The sequence below is a fragment of the Vombatus ursinus genome, unplaced genomic scaffold, assembly GCF_900497805.2.
Source record: "Vombatus ursinus unplaced genomic scaffold, bare-nosed wombat genome assembly UNPS02014870.1, whole genome shotgun sequence".
Lineage (NCBI taxonomy): Eukaryota > Metazoa > Chordata > Mammalia > Diprotodontia > Vombatidae > Vombatus > Vombatus ursinus.
In genome coordinates, this window is record NW_020954648.1 from 7,538,337 (window position 1) to 7,560,256 (window position 21,920).

General features: G+C 38.9%; 1 protein-coding gene across 1 annotated transcript in view; it reads right to left on the reverse strand.

Annotated features, from left to right (window-relative positions):
• The window catches only part of DGKI (diacylglycerol kinase iota), a 543,147-nt gene that overhangs the window by 44,783 nt on the left and 476,444 nt on the right, over window positions 1–21,920 (reverse strand). Inside the window, exon 29 of the mRNA XM_027842255.1 lies at window positions 18,685–18,710. Within this exon, the coding sequence (XP_027698056.1) occupies window positions 18,685–18,710 (26 nt within the window). The remainder of the gene's footprint in view (window positions 1–18,684; window positions 18,711–21,920) is intronic.

Sequence of the window (21,920 nt, forward strand, 5' to 3'; positions counted from 1 at the left end):
TCTCTCTCTCTCTCTCTCTCTCTCTCTCTCTCTCTCTCTCTCTCTCTCCTTCCCTCCCTCTCCTTTCCTCTCCCTGTCCCTGTCCCTCTCTCCTTTTCATGGTGGGGCAAGTGAAAGAGAGAGAAAATGACTGCTTGTGAATTAAAAAATAAAAATTTAAGAATGAAAAAGAGAAAATTAGTAACTGCTATGAAAATGTGGGAAAAACTTGATGGGATGGGAGGGAGGATGCCTTGTAGTTTATCTCTAGGAATCCTGCATCCTCTATCTTACCATCTACTTGAATGATTCAATACTTTAAAATATTTGTGATTTTACCAGTGTGGCCACATTCTCCACTAATGCAGATTACAGCCCTTTCCACCTCTTAGTAGTCTATCTTTCTGAATTTCTTTGAGCCAAAATAAATGACTTCCTGTTGGCCAACATTTTGATAAAGAGCCTCCCCAAACTTACCCAAGCTAGTCTTAGGGAAACAGCCTGGTACTAGATTTGCAATGGAAGCCTTAATAGGACCTGGCAGAGTTTGCCCTCTGCTGGCAAACCCAGGGTTCCCCTGCATGAGTCATGAGAGCACCATCTCCCACTTTATATTCCTCCTCTCCTCCTCCTCCTCTTACCATTTGAATTTTTAAAAACAAAGAAGAAAGCAAACTCTGCTGACTTTGTGAATTTAAAGAATACATTAATGGCCAGGAATCACCCTGAGATAATCTCTACTCTATTTCCTAAAAGTGAATTTGGCTTTAGATCCCTGGCAGTGATGAAATAAGCTAACTAATTAGTCAACAAGCATTTATGAAGCACTTACCATGAGCTTACATTACGCTAAGCATTGGGGTACAAAAAAAGGTAAAAACTTCCCCTGCCTTCAAGGAGCTTACATTTTAATGGGGGAGGTGATATGCAAATAAAGAAGTACATGCAAGATATAAAGAAAGCACATGGAAGGTAATTTAACTAAAAGGTAGGGGTGAGAAGGTGGAACATTTTCATCATGGGGCATAACCAGTACAAAGGCACATATCACGTATGAGAAATAGCAAGTGATTCAGTGGAGCTGGAGAGTAGAGTACCTGAAAGGAGTAAAGTGGAAGAAGACTGGAGAGGTAGGAAGGGGCCAAGAATGAATGACTCCAAATGCCAGCGTATGTTCAATCTCTTCTTGGAGGTAATAGGGAGCCACTGGAGTTTAATGAGTAGGATAGTGAGATGGTCACACTTATGCTTAAGAAAAATCACTTTGGCAATAAGGGCAAGGTGGATTGGAAGGAGGAGAGACTCAAGGAAAGGAGAACAATTAGAAGGCTATTACAATAGTCCAGACAAGAGGCAATGAGGATCTGAACTTTGTGGCTGTGTGAGTAGAAAGAAGGGTACATGTACAGATGGGAAGGCAGAAACAAGATTTAGAGAACTGACTGGATATATGGGGTGGGTGAGAGTGAAAAGTTGTGGGAGATAAATAGGTAGCAAGCATGGGTAACTGGGAAGACAATGGTGTCCTCAATAATAATAGGAAAGTTGAGAAGGCAGAGTTTTTTGGGGAAACGGCTATTTGTAAGATCTCAGATTAGATGAGGACAGTCTCTGGATTGGCTAATGGAAAGACCATATTTTCAAACATGCCAAGGAAAAGCTCCAACTCTGTTGTGAAACAGGACATGGCCTAGAGATACCATCAAGCTGACTATATTATCAGAAGACCAGAGAAAATAATAACAGAAACAGTACCTTGGCTGACATCTTTATTGAATTGTAAAACTCCATTCTTTCTCTCTTTCTGTTTTTTAATGCACAAGCAGGAGTAATTAATGTCACTTTCCGAAGTGATAGAGTGGAGGAAAATGTCACTGGACTGAGGGGGAATGTGGATGGGAGGATTCTGGCAGCTCCTGAGGCAATTTATCAACAAGCAGCATGGCTGTGCTTTGGCTAGAAGAGAACTACAGGCAGCATAATTAAACAATGATATGTTCTGTTTTGTTTTTAAGGCAAACTAACTGTTTGGAAAGCTGCCTGAAGCATTTACTCATTTACAAAACTGATTTCCTCTCTTTTTACAAAGTGTTAGTTGCTGGAGTTTGCTGATAGCCCCATGGTTTGCCACCACGAGGAGCAATGAAAGAAGAGTATTCTATGCTAGGAAACTCATGCAAACAAGTTGAGTGTGAAGTTCCTATTGGACTGCGAGATTCCCATATGTTCTCCCTCAAGGTGAAGATGACATTTCCAGTCACTCATTTATTTCATCCTCCAAATATTCCCTCCTAGTAATCAAATCACTACTACCATTGTCTCCAAAAAGGATGCATTAATGGATTACTCTATTGCTCCACTAACCATCGTTGTGACTTATGACTTCCCAGACTATGACTCCCTGCCCTGACCAACTGCTCAACCATTTGTGTCTTCCTCATTAAAATGTAAGCTTCTGGAGGACAAGAACTAGCTCCCTTTTATATTTGTATCTTCACTGCTTAGCACACTGCTTGGTACATAGTAAAAATCTTTTTTAAAAAACTTATTTTCAATTCAGGGAACAATAAATAATAACAATAAATCTTAATAAATGTTTTTCATACATACACACACACACACACATACACACACATATTTAGGAGAGTTTAGAAAATCTAGCTTCAATTTAGCGCTGTGATATGTAAGTGTCAGCAATTAGAGTAGAATCTCCTGTATACTTACTGACTTTTTCTTAGTTGTTTATATCTCCTCCAGTAAGTTCCAAGAGACCAGAGGCTACATGGTATCTCCAATACCTAGCACAGTGCCTTACTGGTAGTAGATGTGTAATAACTATTTGTTGAATTAAACTGAATTGGTGTAGTTCAAGCAAACTCAAGAATAGTTGCCACAACTGGGCAAGCAATTCTCTTTGCACCTTGTGGTTAACCCCAAAGATATGGGTTTGACCCCATTAATGCATGAAGCATTAAAAACCTCATATGGTAATGAAAATGAGAGACACTGGATCAATTCAGCTCTCAGGTAAAGTCTTCCCCAAAGTGACTAATACATTGAAATAGTTGATATTTGATAACATCAGGGCAATTTTTAGACAAAGGTGGTGGTGATTTGAGTATTGTGATTTGAAGATTGATACAAAGGACTGCCTGCCTCCAAATTTCTCCCATCAGCCCACCATACTGCCTTCCTCTTCTTACTTGTTTTTAAAGAGGCAGTAGAAGGAAGGGGATCAGTATTTATTGAAGAGATTTAGAGGTTTTGGGGTGCTCCTAGATGCACAAAGGCACCCCAAGATCGCGGCGCCAAGCCCTGCCTGAAAGAATTCAACCCAAATCTTCTTCCAGCCAGAGAGAAAGTTTATTAAAGATAAATCATACAGGCCAGGTGATGCCTGTAAGGTCCAGCGGGCATGAGAGTCTCAGCCTTTTGGGCATAGGAAATTGTCAGCATCTTAATAGAGACAAGATGGACCTTATATACAGAAAGACTGTTGGAGGGATCTAGGAGTGGCCAAGTAGTTTGGGGTGACGGGAAGAAGGGCCTAAGGAAATCTGGATGGGAGTGTCTAGTAAGCTGGGGTGAACAGAATTCCTGGGACCTGGACTTCGTGGAGCTTAGCTAGGATTAAGGGTGGGAAATGGCCGGAGGCCATAGGGAGGTAAAACAATGGAGGGGAGAATGGGTGTAGCCACAATGAAAGGCCAGTTGATGGGACTATAGCCTCAGGGGAATGCCAGAGATTTGGCCATGTGGGAAAGTCCAGGGTTTTTCCTTTCTGGGGCCCAGATTCCAAACCCATCATTCCCATCTTACATATACTAAAGTAACTTTGGGTGGCCAGAGGAAGAGGGGAGGTGGTTGGGAGGTGGTGAGAATTCCATTTGGAAGGTCTGAGAGATTAAACAGACAATGGGAATAGATAATGAAGGGAACTGGAAGGTAGAAGTTTGCTTTCAAAGGGAGATAAAGAGAGTAGATAAGAAACCTAAAAGTTTAAGGGTTTTCTTAGACAAACAGGAGCCAGGCTCTTTTTTAGGTCTAGGGGCAAAGGTGCATTTGAATAAGATTAAAAGGTAAGGCCAAGGCTTTCAAAGAGAGATAAAGGTAGTCTATAAAGAATCTAAAAGTTTAAGGGTTTTCAACAAATGGGAACCAAATTCCTTTTGGCAAAAAGGGAAAATGGGGCAAAGGTCTCACTTCTGAAACTGAATGAAACCCCATCATTTATTATGCGCCTACTATGCCCTATGCACAGTGCTAAGCACTTTAAAATATTATCTCATTGGCCTTCTTAAATATCCCACCAATATAATCATTCAATTAGGTGAGACACCTAATTCAGTATTCAGAGTACTGTTTCTAGAAGACCACTGTTAATATGAGAATAAAACTTTATGCCAAGCACTTTAGAGATCATAGAGCCTAACCTCTTCATCAAATAATAATCAATCAACAAGAATCTAGTAAGCACTTTATGTGGTAAGCATGGTGGTAAGTGCTAGAGACACAAAGAAAAAAGTACAAACAATCCTTGCCCTCAAGGGGCTTATGTGCTAATGGGAGAGATCATATTTATATATTTACATTTATTTATCAGAACATATTTATATATCAGAACATAGTCAGAAAAGGGAAGCGATTTGCCTGAGATCTCAAATTTGGTAAAGGCAAGATTTGAACTTAGGTCTTCAAATCTGCTGTACTCAACTATACTATACCTAGGGACCTAGTTGTGGGGAATAAAGGATCTTCTCTCTTTCATCCTTTCCCCTTACTACAGATTAGCCAGTATACAGGTTGGAAGACAATGAAATACGGTAAAAGTAAGTTTCCTTACAAGCAGAAAGGAAAGGAGGAATATAGCAGTAGGCCTTGGGTGGCCATTGAGCATGAGGACACATAATAAAAGTTGGAGGTGCCTAGGACAGACACTGAAGGGAAATGTGATGCTATAAACAAACTGCCTAATTTATCGTTTTTCCCTATGGTTTCTACCCATCAATAACTATAGTTACAGGGTGAAAGAATGAATGAAAATGCAAGTATCTGCTATATGGCAAGGAAAAAAGTGGGATAACTACTAGTAGGCTGGGCTGAAAAAATGGTCAAAGATCTATGGCTACATAACTTGAGGTGCACACAGCCTTGCCAAGGATTGTGAAGAATGATGTGTATAGAGAAGGTAATTTTATTTGTAACACATGGGATAACTCTTCCTAAGCATTAGCTGTACATCAGATAGGGTCACAAACACCACTGAGCTCAGCAAGGGGCAGCTAGAGGCAAAAATCAATAAGCTAATTTTATGTGGGTACGATGTGGAAAAAACATCTAGTTCTGCATAAATGAACAAAAAAAGTATTAATCATTCATAGCAGAAGAATCACTGAAGGACAGTATGACCAGTGCAATTTAATCCTAACTTCTCTATCACATGAATTTTGATAGATAACAAGAAAAAAGTCACCTTCCCCCAACATAGCAAGTCTATATTCCCAATCCTCATGATCCTCTGAAGTAGCTGACATAGTTAATTATCCACTTCTCGGAATTTCTCTTCCCAGTCCTTGGGCTTCCACAATAATTCCTCTTCATACATTTCCTCCTATCTCTATGACTGTGCCTTCTCAGTTTCTTTGATGGTCCTATGCATGGTTACCCACCAACGATTTGGCTTCAGCCCTATTTATTTTCTCTGCCTTGACAATCTCCTGTATGCCTATGACATAAATACTCATCTTTATATAGAGGAGCCCCAAATCTAGGCTTTATCTTGCCAATTATTTCCAATTGGCTTATGCACATCTCTACCCAGATAGCCGCTTGTCACACCAAACTGAACACATCCAGAATTTGAATTTCTCTTCTCAATAAAACATCCCAGTTTCCCTGTTTCTTTTAATGACATCACAATCTTCTCAGTTTCCTTGATTCAGTACATTAAGGTCATCTTTAATTCCTCTCTCTTCCTGATAGTCTGTATTCAATCAGTTTCTAAATCCTGTCTATGAAATCTAAATAATATGGGTAATGTCCATTCCTTCCTCTCCATTTATATTAATACAGTCCTGGTTCAGGCCTTTATCATCTCTCACCTGGACTACTGTAAAAGCCTTCTAATTAGTCATCTTGCCTCCAGTCTCTCCTCTCTTTAACTCATCTTTCACAAAGCTGCCAAAAATATCTTCCTAATGAGAAGATCTGATATTGTTCAAAAACACAACTCAAAATTTTTCAGTGGTACTTTATCTATAAAATCCCTGAGGGTCTTCCCCTCCCAGGTTGATTTTTGTTTTTGACTAGGCAAAATTCTTTGCCTCATTTTTATATCTCCTTAATCACTAGCCTTAATCACTGACTTGATGTTGCCTCAGACAAACCGAGACCTGGGAAACTGAGTCCTTAGGTTAAAAAGGCCAAGGCATCCCACTGCATATAGGGCCATTTCCACTTGTCCTGATCTGTATCTTGCCGCTGGACCCAGATGGCTCCTGAGGAGAAAGTGAGTCTGGTGACTTTGCACAGCCCTCCCTCACTTAAATTCAATTCACCTCAAGTCATGACATCTCCTTCCCTGATGTCATGGTCCTCTTTGAGAAAGAAGGACAAACAACAACAACATTTATAAAATAGCAACTCAACCAGGCATTTGAGGCCCTTCATAATCTGGTTTTTATCTACTTTTCTAGCCTTCCCACAAATGATTCTTCTTCATACATTCTGTTTAAGTCAAACTGAACTATGAGTTGTTCCCCAAGCTCAACTGGTCTCCTCCCCCTCCATTCACTCCCAAAAGATATCTTCATGCCTGCAGTATAGTCCCTTCACACCTCTACTGACTTAAAATTTTCTTCTTTCAAGGCCTAGATTAAATGTTTCCTCCTCCAAGAAGCCTTCCTTCCCCAATATCAACAACTGAAAATGATCTCTGCCTCCTCAAAATTTTATTATATGATTTTATTTAGCTCTCTCCTTTGCTTTTATCCCATTCTACTTTATATCATGGTCATTCTTGTTAGATTATAAGGTCCTTGAAAACAAAGACCATTTTATTTTTCATAGTAGGCACTTAAATATTTGGTAAATTGAACTCAAAGTTCAAAGACTTACACAAAACAATTAGTCCTTAAAGTAAACCAAAGGCCTATTTTCCAAAAGCAGAATTATAAAGCTAATATTGTACCTGGAGTTAGGATTTTCTTACCTACCTTAATTGATAGCCTCTGTTTACTAAAGCAATAGCAAGCATTTCCCCACAAGGATGTTTTTAGGGGGTGGGGGGAAGAAGGTGCTTATATTGTAGCATTGAGATTAGTTTAACCCAGCTCTTCTCTGAGGTCAAAGAACATATTAAAATGAAGATGGAGGTGGGTTTAATGGAAGAACTTCTTTCCACAGATAAAATATAAATCTGTCCACGATTGGTTTTCAAAAGATTGACCCTTTAAAAAGAAACCAGGACCAAACAGCAGGGTTGGCATTAGTTATTGTAAGAGATGGAATTCTGCAAACCAAGCTGTTTTGCTTTCACAGACGTTCTTATCTTAAGAAGGGGTAAAAGCCCCAGATGGATAGAAGAATGTGCTTGTAGATAAGCATATCTTGTTTGGCAAACATCTTGTTTGCACACATCCCGACCAAGAAAGAACTAGGAGAGCTGAGACGTGACAAACAGTTCGAACTCAGGGGTCATCCTCCACTCACAATCCCCCCAATACTGCACTTGTTCAATAAGGCTCATGGAAAGGGGCAGGAGGGATGTATAAGGAAGAGTTGTAACCTGGAAGAATCTGGACCAATCCAGATTCTGATGGGAGAAGTAGGACTAACTAACCATCATAAAAGCTTGTTCTTGCTTCTGTAAGGTGTGCCTGTTCTGTGTGAGCAGGGCACCAAAATAAACGCCTTCCTCCTTACACTCTATTGTGTGGAGTCTTTACTTCTGACAATGTGACTATACCAGGAGGAGCCACCTCAGTAAGGTGCAACCAGGGAAGCAGTGAGCAGCGGCAGCTCGCCCGGGCTTACTCCATGGTCCTGCTTGGAGGTCAGACAGTTATCACATACAGGTTATTTCTCACATTATGATATAAAGAGTAAGAGGAAGTAGGAACAGCTAAAAACATATGGGTAAACTCCTATAACTTTCAGTCTATGGCCTGCAGGTCTTTTTCTAGGAAGAAAACTAGCTCTGAATCCTTAGCATCCCCCCCCAAAAAGAATGCCACCACTATTCACCCACCCTACCCCCAAAGAGTTTTGTCAGAACTCTGTGTGTGTGTGTGTGTGTGTGTGTGTGTGTGTGTGTATGCTATCAGACTATCTTGTAAGGAAATCTCTTTTTTTTATACTCTAATAATAAGACTCCCTTAAATAAGTCCCAAGATAGACCTGCCTTATTCTAGAGTGATCACTTAGAGACATGTCACAGTTTTAATAAAAGAAGCATGTTTAAAATCTCTATTTACCAACACCACATACATTGAGAGTTTTAACAGAGGTGCAGTGAGTATCAGTTATGTGCTAGGATGCTGATATAGAATTGGGCAAAATTCCTTACTCATTAGGCCTAGAATCTAAGTAAAGAACTTCAAAACTTACATGGGGAAAAGACTAGAATAGAATCAAGAAAATAGTGAGTGAAAAGGTGGAGGAGAGATTAGTGGGATTTTTTATTTTTTAGTTAGATTTATCCCTGGTTATCTTTGAATTTCACTTGTGGTCAGGAACATCAATGGTTCATAAGAAGAGACTTGGAGGAGTTGTAATGAAGGTGAATTGGCAGACAGATAGCAGGAAAGAAGGTATGTGAAACATGGTCAAACGAATACAAGGAAGGCAAGAGCTGGAGTTGTGCCTATCATAGGCAGAGAGATATGAGTGAAGTGGTGTTGGCAGTACCATAGTAGTGAACAATCTCCAGAGTGAGGACAAATTTTAATTTAATTTAAAAGCCACTGAGAAAAACAGTAATAACAGATCCTCTTCTCCTCTCCCACCTCCCACTTAATAAACACCAGTGGCTTCCTGTCGACTGTAGGATCAAATACAAATCCATCTGGCATGTAAAAATTCTTCAAAATCTGGCCATCTTCTATATTTCTAGTATTCTTATACACTGTTCCCCTCCATCCACTCAACTGTCCAACCATACTGGCCTAATTGCTGTTATTCTTATATGGCACTCTCTCCTCTATCTTCATGCTTTTGTACTGGCTGCCACCCATGCCTGCTCTCTCCCTCCTCATCTCCACTTCTCACAGCTTCTGACATTCTTTAAGCCCAGGGCTTGAGGAATGGCTTAAGCGCTTCGAGAGCCCCATTTTGTAGGAGACCTTTTCTGGCTCCCTCCCCCTCCCATCACTGGTGTTTTCCCTTCTAAGGTTAAGGGCTTAGCACAGTGTGCACATTTAACAGTAATGATCAATTGGATCTGAGGAGGAGAAAATCAACGTCATGTTATCATCCAGTCTGAAGCCCTGTCCTTGGAAACACAGGTGTTAAAAATGCTCCTTATATGTTAATTAAAAGGTCTTCAGGTGTTCTTCATGTACTTCTTCAGACCAGTGTCCTGATAACATTTCATTTTTAAATACTTCAATGGCAAAAACACAGCTACTAAACTCTTTTGGGTTCATTCATCCCTGGTTTTCTTCAAGATTCAGACTGAAGCCCTTTCTGGTTCCTCAGCTGTTAGTATTCACCTCCCTAAATTATTTTGTATAGTATATTCATGATGTGGTTTTCCATTTCCTTCTCCAGCTCATTTTACAGATGAGGAAACTGAGGCAAACAAGATTGGGTGACTTGCTCAGGATCACATAGCTACTAAGTGTATGAGCAAGATTTGTATAGGATTTCTGTGTCTAACCACAGGGTGCCCAAAAGACCTACTGAAGTTTTAAGCTACTGAAGTTTACTTACTGCCATGTACTTACATGTGTGCAAGTTGCCTCTCTGTTAGAATGTAAGCTCCTTAAGAAGAGAGAAGGATTGTTCCACTTTTTCTTTGTATCCTGATACTTAGTATAGTGCCTAGCACATCCTAGGTGCTTTATAAATGCTTGTTGATTAATTAGCTGATTTTCACCCTAATGGATTTCCTCTATCTGATAGCTTTGTACAAAACTTGTTTTTTAAAAAAAATCCAAATGTTATTGACATATTTTGTTTTGATATCACCTTCATTTCTGAATTTATTCTTATCCTACCCATGGAGGCATTCTTTGTAAAAAGTCATAAAAAGGAGAAGGAAAATAAAGGAGTTTGGCAAAACTAACATACACATCAACTAATTCTGAAAATAATATTCTAACACTATAGAACACCATCCCAAAGAAACAAAGTGATGTTTTACACAATAGAATTTCCTGGAAACAGTGATATAGCAAATTTTAGACTAGAATTGTTAGAAGGAGATAGCCATGTGAGGATATAGAAAAGGACTGGGTCAAGAAGGCTGTGAAATGGAGAATTGGACCCCCTTAATTGAGTCACTTATCCCCAGGCTTGCTTCTCTTAAGTATAGCAGATAGATGTATTTTATTATTCCTGAATTTCAATTGAGAAATATAGATATAAATAACATTAAGCTCCAATAATGAAAGTGTAAGATACAGTGTATCATGTTCTGTGGTTAGGAGGCAGAGAGTGAGGAGAAAAGGTTGGGAATGAGGGCAATTTGAATTATTTAGCTAAACATTAGGAATGTATACTCAATTATTTCCAATCATTGTTTTGTAACACTCAAGGGCACCCATGTCTTTGCAAAAAAAAAAAAACCAAAAAACAAAAAACAAAAAAAAACAAAACAGAGTAGTGTTAATATGAATTCATTTAGAGACAATGTCTCATAGGATTAATTTTAGAGCTGGAAGGGCCTTAGAGAGCATCTGACCCATTCATCTTATAGATGAAAAAAATAATGGGCAACAGTGGCAGTTCCTGATGGTAATACAGGCAGAAAAGTGGTTGAAGTAAGACTAGTCCCTAAGTTTCTTGATTGCCCCGTCTTGATCTTTCCAACATACCAGGCTGTTTTCCTATACAAAGCTTCTGAAAGGATGTTGGGTGGAAGAAGGGGCTTTCTTATAATCAAAGAATGGTTCACTGTCAGGGCTTTTTCAAAGAGCTTGTGACCCAGTAGGTTAGATTCTAGACCAAAAAAGCCCTAACGTTATTTCAGCAGGACCAAAATCTCAAAGTAGCTACATTATTGTGGCCCCCATTATCATGTTATAAATTGCTTGTCTTAGGGTTTTATTTTGCACATCACTGTGCTGCTGAGGTGACTTGACATGGAGTGAATTCTTATGACTGTTACGGGAACAGCAAGAGATGGAAGCCTGCTTCAGACACCCCAGGTATAAGGCACTCAGATCATTAGTGCTGTCTGATTCAGCACTCCATTTCAAAGATGCCTATGAAATGCCTTTGACTTTGGAAGTGACAGGGGACTCTGATGGCAAGGAAGGCTGCAGCTACATTGGCATTGGCACAGGTGATTGAGGTAGGAGATAAATTTTGCAGAGTTGAAAAGCAATCTAATCAAAGTAACCAGAGAAACAGAGAATGAGAGGTCAGGGAGTGTGAGCTCAGAGGATTAGGTCTGGAGATCCATGACTGACTTCAATTTAAAGAAAAGCTAAAATGAGGGGGTAATAGGATAAATATAAGAGACATTTATGTCAGTATCATAAATCATTAACAAACATATCTTCAGACAAGGAGTATGAGTATAGGTTTCAGACACAATATTAAAATGCAATGCTTCTACTGGGATTTTTTTTTTCAGCAGGGGGAGGAGGGGTGAAGCATGGCAGGTTTCCCTAAAGTTTCAATTGCACCCAATAAGCTGAAAGACTAGACATGTTTCTGTTTCCTTAGTTTACAGAGAAAATACTTTCCTGGGTCAGGGAAGGCTGTTTGTTTGTTTTTTAGGACATGGGAGAGAGAATTTACTTATAGGGTAATGAAGAACTTTCTATTTGGTTCAGGAAAAATTCCATCTATGTCATTCAGGCATTATACCATAAGCCCAAGAGCTCTCCCTCTCTTCCACATTTCTCATAAGAACCTTGATGAGGTTCTACGGATCTTAGCCTACAAACAGGAGCCCAGAAGCTCCAATCCTACTTCATGTGTAATATTATCCTCACAATGAATCCAATGACACAGTTGTTTTCTTAGAGAAACAGCTTGGCAAAGCAGCTGTTGTTCAGTACTTTTTCAGTCATATCCAACTCTTCATGATGTGCTCTGCCATTTCTTTCTCCAGCTCATTTTACAGATGAGGAAACTGAGGCAAACAGGGTTAAGTGACTTGCCCAGAGTCACATGGCTAGGAAATGTCTGAGTGGGATTTGAACCCAGGTCTTTCTGACTTCAGGCCTGGCACTCCATCTACTGTGCCACCTAGCTGCCCATGGAATAGCAGAGTACTGGAACTTGAACCAGCTGCCACAGACACTTCACTGTGTGACATTGGGCAAGTCATGCCACTTCTTTGAGTCTGTTTCCCCACCTGCAAGGAGAGAATAATAACTGCACTTATCTCACTGAGTTATTGTGAATTAAATTAGATAATGTACACAGATGTCTTTGTAAACCTTCAAGTACTATATATATGTTTGTTGTGATAATTAATAGCATTATTTGTCATTGCTATACTCCTTTACCCAGTATTGGATCTTTTCTTACCCTGAAACATCAAAGTCCTCAATTCAAGATTGACATTCAATGATTTCCACTGCAGAAAACTTTTTCCTTCCCTCCTTTTAACTGCTCATATACTTTGCATACAAAAATTGTTTCTGTGCACCTCTGATCAACTTTCTTCTTCCTCTGCCCATAACCAGGCTCTACTTTCTCAATGGTAAAATGAAGGGATTGTACCAGTTGATATCAAAGGTCCTTTCCCACTCAAATCTGATATCTGTTGCATGCACTTATTATAATATCTAGGTTTTCTCCCTTAGTGAAAGGGAGTTATGGAAATGCAGAATGCCAAACTTCCACATTTTTAGACCTTCTATAGAATTAAAATCTAATCTTTAAAATTAGATTTTTCCAAAGAATTTTATAGCTAGTCCACGGATCATGTAGCTCAGATGGAGGTGACATTGATAGTAGAAAGTCAACAATAAGAAATAAGAGATCCTAGTTCTGCCATTTTTTCTGTATTGAACCACAGTCAAATGCCTTACTTTCCCTCTGCCTTAGTTCTTCACCTCTAAAATGGAAAGAATAGAAGAGGCAGCATGGCACAGTGGGTTGAAAGTTTTGAGTCAGGAAAACCTGAGATAAATGACTTCCTTCCTCTGACACATATGACCTTGGGCCAGTCACTCCACCTCTCATTGTCCTGGCCAATTCTAAAGCAGTAAGTTGCAGAGCAAATGCTGAACTACTTTGCTAGAGGAAGAGTCATCATGGAGAGTTCCCCACACCAATGAAATCTCAGATTTAGTATAGAAAATAAGAAAGAAATGGAAAGAACAAGACTACTGCATACTTGTTTAACAAGTATGCTGTAATAATATTGGGCATAGAAAAAGAGGCTATCTTGATAACATAAATTGTGATAAGTAGAAGTGAAATGGTTAGATATGATTAAAGAAGCAGATTCAAAATGTTATATGATGGCCAATTAGTTACCATAAACTAGCTAAAAATAAGACCAATATAAGGAGAGAAGAGAATAAATGAAAAATAATAATAATAATAAATGAAGGAAGAAAGACTCTTCTCTCCAAGGAGAAATAGAAAAGGGAAATGGTATCCACCAAATTTTAAGACGATGCAGATTAATAAAATTCTTTTACATTAGCTATTTAAAACATAGTTTGAAAAAGCAGAATAGAATGAAATGAAAAATATTCAAAGTCAAATGATGTAGCAGTTGAGCAGCCTGTTATTTTTGTGATGGTGCTGCTTCAACAAGTCACACAAACTAGTTATGCAGCAATTATCAATCCTACAGTGCAACTGCCAAGATTCACTTCATTGTAATGCTTTTTGAACAATTAGTGAAACTCGGCATTTCCTCTCTAGCAATTTTGTATTCTGGTGGGGATACAAAACAGTAATCCTAAGAAACCGTACACTTAGGAAGGCAGCAAAGTGTGGACTGTAGCCCAAACATTTCATTTCGTGAAAGAAAGATAAGAAGGAAAAGGAGAGAGTTTGTCAAAAAGCCACTCACAAGACCGCGGAACTCAGGAGTCCTACAAAGACTTAGAAATTCCTTGGAAAGAACTTTGGGTGGCTGAACACCATTTTGAAAAGTTGTTTCACTCCAAGAGTAGAAGGATGCTAAGTAACTAGAAGACATGAATGATAAGGTTGTTATCTGTTCCCTCGTGTTCCAGAGGAACAGGTAAATGGCTTCAATGTGCCAGAGAAACAGGCTGGAGGATCACCATCACACTGATGATCCTACATCATAGCTTGGGTGCCATCTACTCCAACTCCCACTTTGTACAACTGAGGCACAAGGAGGTTAAGTGACTTGCACAAGGTCACATAGATAAGAAGTCAAAGAGGCAGGACTTGACTACAGGATCTCTAACCCCAACCTCAGTGCTCTTTCCACTATATGAAGGAGAGGGTAAGTTTGTGGAGGACAGAGAAAATGATTTCCTCATATGCTGTTCAGAAGTGCTGCTGAATATGGGTGTGTTGTAGTCTAGAAAAACTTCTGGTTTCTGAGAGTCTAGATTATCTCCATTTAACAAACTTTCTATCCCCTAGCCCCACTTTTTCCTCCTGCCTGACACATCTTTCTTTCTTCCTAGGTCTTTTTTCTGCCTTATGGAATTGTCTGTGGTTAGAACCTTCTAAGCTCATAACTTCTAAGCTTATTGGCTTCTACCTGCCTGTGACCTCAAGGGTAGGAAACAAGTCAGAACTTTCTGAAAACCAAGAGAACATTGTACATAGTAATAGCAATATTTTTTAAGAACAAATTTGAGTGACAAAGTCATTTTGACTATTATAAACACCCAAATTAACTCCGAAGGACATATACAGGAAGACGCTATCTGCATCCAGAGAAAGAACTGATAAATAGAAGTATGTATAGAATGGTTATATATATATGTATACACATACATACACATATATACTATATATACATATATATATGCATGCATGCATGTATGTATGTAAGTCTGCATATTTGTGTCTAATGGTAGCCATCTCTAGGGTGTAGGTGGAGGAGGGAAGAAAAAGGGGAAAAAAAGAAAGATACTTGATAACTCTATTATATATTTAAAAGGAACAGCAAGTTGTACATAACAGATTTGCAGTTTCATGTGCAGTCACCTTTTTTCTCTATCCTTCTATATTATGGAAATTCTTGTTTTATGTACATAGATTATCTTGTTTGCTTATATCATTGTCTCCAGAGCTTAGTACAGTGCCTGGCACATAATAAATTCTTAATTAAAAAAATGATTAAATCAGAAAAAAAAAACCCTCTGGAGCTGTCCAGGACAATCTTGGTGTAGCAATGTGCCAAGCTCTGGAAGTATATTCTTGTGAAAGATTCCAGGATTCCCTTTATTTGAAAGACCATGGCATCTAACAATATCTTTGGTTGTGTCTCTTCTCTGCCTTTCCCTTCCTCATTTGGAAATATCAGTCCCACTCCCCTCACTTGAGTTTGGGGTGTCAATTTTGGCTCCAAGGTAGAGAATTCTCAGGCTGCTATAATTTGGAAGTGTCAGCCATTGCCCTGGTTTGGGCAAGGGAAGGTGGGAGATGTTGCCATAGTATCATTTCCCTGTGATCTCTACTTCCCTCTTGGTGCTACCTTGGGTGTCTCAAGTCAAGTCACTTTGTCTTCCCATAAACATGTTAAATAAAAGTGTTTTCAGCCCCAACTTTCTTTTTTAGTCTCTTCAATGGACTCAGATAGAATGTTTAATATGTGTTTATCACTGAATGATGGAAGACCAATGTTGCTAAAAGCAAATGGTCTGTCTAATCTTTCTCCTGGTTTGTCATCAAAACATAATTAAACCCAGAAAATATTTATTGTGGGCCAACTAGATACTGAGCTTTATGCTAGGTGTGGAGGGGACAGGAGGTTACAAAGTTCAGATAAGGTACATATGTTGCCTTAATGGAAGTAGCATAGTAGAGAGATAAGACATGGCCACTAATAGTTAATGATATACAACAGCATATGCTAAGTACTAGAGAAAGACGTGTAAAACAAAATCCTGTATGAAGTCTGAATGGAAGGTCACTACTGAAAGGATCAAGAAAGGCTTCATGGTACACTGATATTTGAGTTGGGTTTTAAAGAGAGGTAGGGACAATGGGTGATGATGGGCAGGATTTCCACATTAGTGAAAAAGAGTTGGGAGTGTACATGACTGTTTGTCTGCAGAGAGTAGCCAGCTTGGCTGGGGCAGAGCTCTTAGAGGGAAATGGAAAGTCAAGGTAATGCCAAATTGTGGAAGGCTTTAATTGATGGTTCAGGCAGCTGACTCCCTTATGCCTTGCACAGTATGAGCTGACTTGCTTCATGAAGCCCCATAACAAGATGACAGAATTTATGAAAATGAAAAAAATGAAGAAAAAACTCTGAGACTCTTTTTTTCAACTTAATGGGCTGTCTTGCCCATAGAAGAGAGCTGACGAAGGCTATATGAAGGTGAGAGTAGGCAGGCTTTTCTCCACCACACAATCTGATTCTTACAGCTTACGGCCCTCCTCAAGGATCATGTTTTCATCATATTTATGTCTCCTAGACTGTCTAGCACAGTGTCTTGCTTACGCATAGTAGACACTTAATACAAATTGTCAAACAAATTGATTTGACTGTCTGAAATTACCAGGATTAGATGTACTCCTTAGAGTAATTAATAGCTCACTGTTAAAATGTAAAATTGTACCTAAGAAATAGAAGGCTCTTAACAAGAATATTCTTGCCTGTGGTCCTTGAACAACATATAAAAATATTACTATATAACATATGCATATGCTATTAATATGTATTATTATATAATATTTTCTGTTGTTGTTGTTGTTCAGACATTTGGTCATGTCCAACTCCACGAGCCCATGGACCATACTATTCGTGAGGTTTTCTTGACGAAGACACTGGAGTAGTTTGTCATTTCTTTCTCCAGTGGATTAAGGCAAACAGAGGTTAAGTGACTTGCCCAGGGTCACATAGCTAGTGTCTGAGGCCAAGATTTGAATTCAGATCTTCTTGACTCCAGGCCCAGCACTCTATCCATTGAGCCACCTAGCTACCTATATAATACTATATATGAACTAAATATATATATATAAACCATAATTTAATATAATTGTTCTGAAGGCTAGTGCCTTCTTTCTAATATTATCACCAATTTATCCTGTATATTTTTTGTTTGTACATAGGTGTTTATTGAATGTTGGATTTAAGAGAAGACATAACAATATTCTAAATAGAATGTGAGCTCATTGAGAACTGGGATTTTTCTTTTGATTTTCTTTATATCTCAAACACTTAGTACAGTGCCTAGCAGATAACAGACGCTTAATAAATGCTTGTTGACTTGATTTGACTTATTGAGAAGAGGTTCACAGGTTTTACAAGACTGCCAAAGGAGTCTATGACACACAAAAAATGATTCAGAACCCTTAAAAGAGAAGTGGGGCCCTAAGGAAACAAAACAGAGACTCCTGTGATTCTAAGGTTGTAGAGATTTAATAAAATTTTGAAGGGAGAAATGTCCTCAGTGCATGGAAAGGTCTAGACCTTGGGAAAGCCTGAGCACAAGGGGCACTTGGGAGTGTTACTAAATGGTGGGGGAACACCTAAATGGAAGGTGGGAAGAAGGCAATGATTCAGATTAACTGCCCAGTTTTGTATAGAGACCAACCCTGCTTAGTGTACTTAGAAAATGCAGCCTGGTGCTACTTCATACCAACTACTAATTCATGACCTTTCTAAACAATAATATATTTTGCCATCGTAGATGTACTCTGACACTCAGATGAGCCATATGACTTCAAATTCCCAATGGAGGAACACCCCCCAGAAAACATTTTGGGTTGCTGGTAGTTATGCTAACAAACTATTTGTTGCCTAATTTCTTTTGGAACAGAAACCATCTTTCAGTTCAGATCTTTGGAACGACTATTCAACCTAACTAAAAAATTAAACCTATTTGTCAAAACAGTTTAGCTCATCATCCTAACATTATAAACACTTGTCATCTGGGATTTCTTTCCATCAATTGGACACTAATGTTCACAGAATCATATATTTCATAAATCTCAAAACGTTAGAGCCAGAAGAGGCCTTGGAGATCCTCAGTCTCAACCTTCCTCCCAATAGGTTTTACCTTGATAGATGAGGAAAGCAAAGTTCAGAGTTTAAATTACTTGCCTAAGGTCAAACTGGGATTTGATGTGTATTGAGCAAGAAGAAGAAAAAAAAAACTTAGTTTGGCCATTTTTGCTAAGCAAAATAAATTTAATAAAATAGGGGTTAGCCACACTCACAATAAATTAATCTAGATTGAGTTTAATATTGAAACACTGGAGCTCATAAACTGAAACACACAGGGCTTCCATCTTTATGGCCTTTCCTCCCCATCCCAACCCTCAGCTCTCTTTCCAGCAGTGGAGATCCAAGGTGAGACCAACTTCACAACTTTCAATCCTATCTCAATGTTGGTAAAAACAGATTCTTACCTTGATCTTCTGAGGAGACTGGTGACCTAGAAGGAGATAATAAAGCTTGATAAATCTTTCATAAATAATAGTGATAACAATAAACATAATATAGTATTGGTAATCATTTTGTGTTTTTGTTTTTTTAGCCATGAAAGAATATATAGCAGGACTCCCAAAAGGGATATGAGTGTTTACTACTTGGTTGCTCCCTGACATTGTAGTCCCTATAATCTACCTGGGATTAGGAGGGAGAGATAGAATCAAAGAACCTGCCTGGAGGAAGAAAAGACAAGGGAATTAGGGTCTGGGGGGTGGGAACTACAGAAGAATTCACTGCTATATGCAACACAATTTAATGCTCGCAACCATAAAATCTGGGAGCCATTTAGAGAAGAGCCCACCTCTGTAGGGAGTGGGAAGAAGTTTTGTACCATATGGAAGCAGCCGGGTATAGTGAGCAGAGAATAGGGAGACCTCGATTCAAGACCTTTCTCAAGGCAATTTGTTTCTCAGTGGCCCAGGCAACAGTGGAAAAAGCAATGACTCTGGAGATAAAGGACATGGGTTCAAATCCCATATCTGATGTTTACTATTTTTGTGTCCTTGGGCAAATTAATTAACCTCTCTGGGCCTCAGATTCTTAATCCCGACAATGAGGAGGTTGAATCAGATAGCTTTCAAGTTCCCATCTAGCTTTAGACATATGACCCCAGTTACTGAGGAGTTGTAGATTAGCGGCGGGAATTTCTATAGCAAGAGTTCTCCAGACCAATGAAATCAGAGGTTCCAAAAATGCACATAGCACATTGTTCATAGAGGAACTGAAATTTTATATGGTGCATTCCTAATAATAATCCCATGGGGTTGGGTAATACAAGTGCAATTACTCCCATTTCTTTAGATGAAGAAACAGAGGTCTGGGTAAAGTGAACTGCTGAAGGTCACACGGATTCTAAGTTGGAGAGCTGGGGCCTAACCCACAACCTTCTGACTCCAAGTCTACCATCATGCCACAACACCACGCTGTCTCTCATACAAAAAAGAATTTATAGAGCTAAAGGTCTGAAAGGAACCTGCAGAAGTTACCTCGTCTATCCTCCAGTCTCCAGAGAAGTTACACTTATCTCTCAGCTATGAAAATATGCATTGGCTCAGAAGCCCAAAGGCTAGAAGAAATCAGGGCAGGCCTACTGAGAAATGGGAAGTGAAAACAAGGGAGAGGCCTTTGACTCTGCCTCCCACCTTTCTTTAACTCCATTTTTTCATGGCAATCATCTGGGGGAGAGCTCTGAGCAGAACTGTATGTTTGTTTGTGTTCTATTTGTTAATAATCTGGAGGAGGTGGGAGGGGAAGATGAGAGGTCCAAGAGAAACATAGATTATGATTATAAAATTATTTTTGGAAGGCTGCATATTAAACCATCTCAGGCAGATGAGATCACATATTTCAAAATGTGTTTGTATATATATATACACACACATATATACGTACATATGTATGTGTGTATATACATACATATGCACACAAATACACATGTGTATGTATGTGTATCATTGCTGAACTACAGCTCCTCAGTAATGAGGGTCATAGATCAAAAGCTCAATGTGATCTCAGAGGCTTCAACCTCCTCACCGCACAGAGTAAGAAACTGAGGTCCACAGAGCGTGAGGAATTTGCCCAAGGACATAAAAGTAGTAAGCATCAGATACAGGATTTGAACCTAGGTCATTCACTCTAGAGTCAATGTGTGTGTATATGTATATATGTATACGTATGTATATATATTCACATATATAAATATATAGTTCAATGGATCTGTTGATTTCATCAATGTGGGTACTTGGTCTAATAATGCCAATCGCAACCCACTCACATTTTCTCATCCTACGCAAACTCTTATTAAGTTCTCCTAAATCCAACACAGAAGATCCATCCAAAGTTATTCTTACATTGTGTGGCAAGCTCCGGCTGCTCATTTAGCTATCTTTTGGTTTTGTGATGTTTTATTTAGCTGCCTTGAATTTATTTGCATGTATTTTCTTTATTTTGTACTTATTTATAAATGTACTTACTGTTTCCCCCTTAGAATTTAGACTCTTTGTGGATTATTTCATTTCTTGTATTTGCTTCTCCAGTTCCACAAATAAAACCTAATAAATCCTAGTTGATTGATACATTTTTTTCTGATAAAATCCTTAAAGTTGCTTCTCTGGCAAAATTTCTCATTTGCAATATATTAAAATGGGTGACAGTCTGTTCTTGACTCCCATTTATCTCCCCATTGACCTTTGGGTGATTCTTGACTTCACTTCTTCAGAGACAGTGGTGTTTCATTACCTGCTACCATGTGGCATCAGCAGAAGAACACTGGTGTTAAAAAGATGTGCCTTTGTTTCATTTAGAAACTTTGGGTCACAAAGAAAAAAAACCCATACTACATACCATGCTGAATCTTTTTGAGAATGGAAACTGTTATTTTTGGCTTTGTATCTCTAGTCCCTAATACCTCATAGATACTTAATAAACGACTGTTGATTTCAATTGAATTTATGGGTTCATGTGGACCTTGGTTCTTTAGACAAGAGGTGTCAAACACATGGCCCGTGAATACAGCCTACAACATTCTTACGGGTAGCCCAAATCAGATGAAAACGTAATTGGGACATATTTAACCAAAAAAAATTAAATGCAATAAAATATAGATAACATTATATTTTAAAATTAAGTCAATATGCAGTCAACAGGGACCCTTATGTATGGATCAGTGGCCTCCATTTCTACCTGAATTTGACACCCCTCCTCCAGACACTTAGGAGCTAAGGAAGCCTTCATGATCTTATAGGAAAAGCAAATGAGCTGAATAGAGCTGCTTGTTCAGTGCAGAGGAAAGCAAAGAGCAGGAGTACATTATAGAGAAGTTGTGAAGGGTGGGGAGGGAAGAATGCAAAAGGAACCCTCCTCAACAGACATGACATTTGCTCTGGATTCAGTGAGTCATCACCTTAATGTCACATCACATAATGATGCTAGTGCTGCAACATTAACAAACCTATATTAGTATCTAGCAAAATACTGGATTTCCATTACTCTGAAAGGACTTGGTTTAGAGACCTGTCCACTCCCTATCCCATTCTTATGCCCCTTCATAAAGGCTACACTAAGAAAAGCTGTCTCCACTTCCAATCCCTACCCTTATTTATACTCTTGCCAAACTGTCTAAAAATTTCTATTGATTTATTCATTCATTCATTCA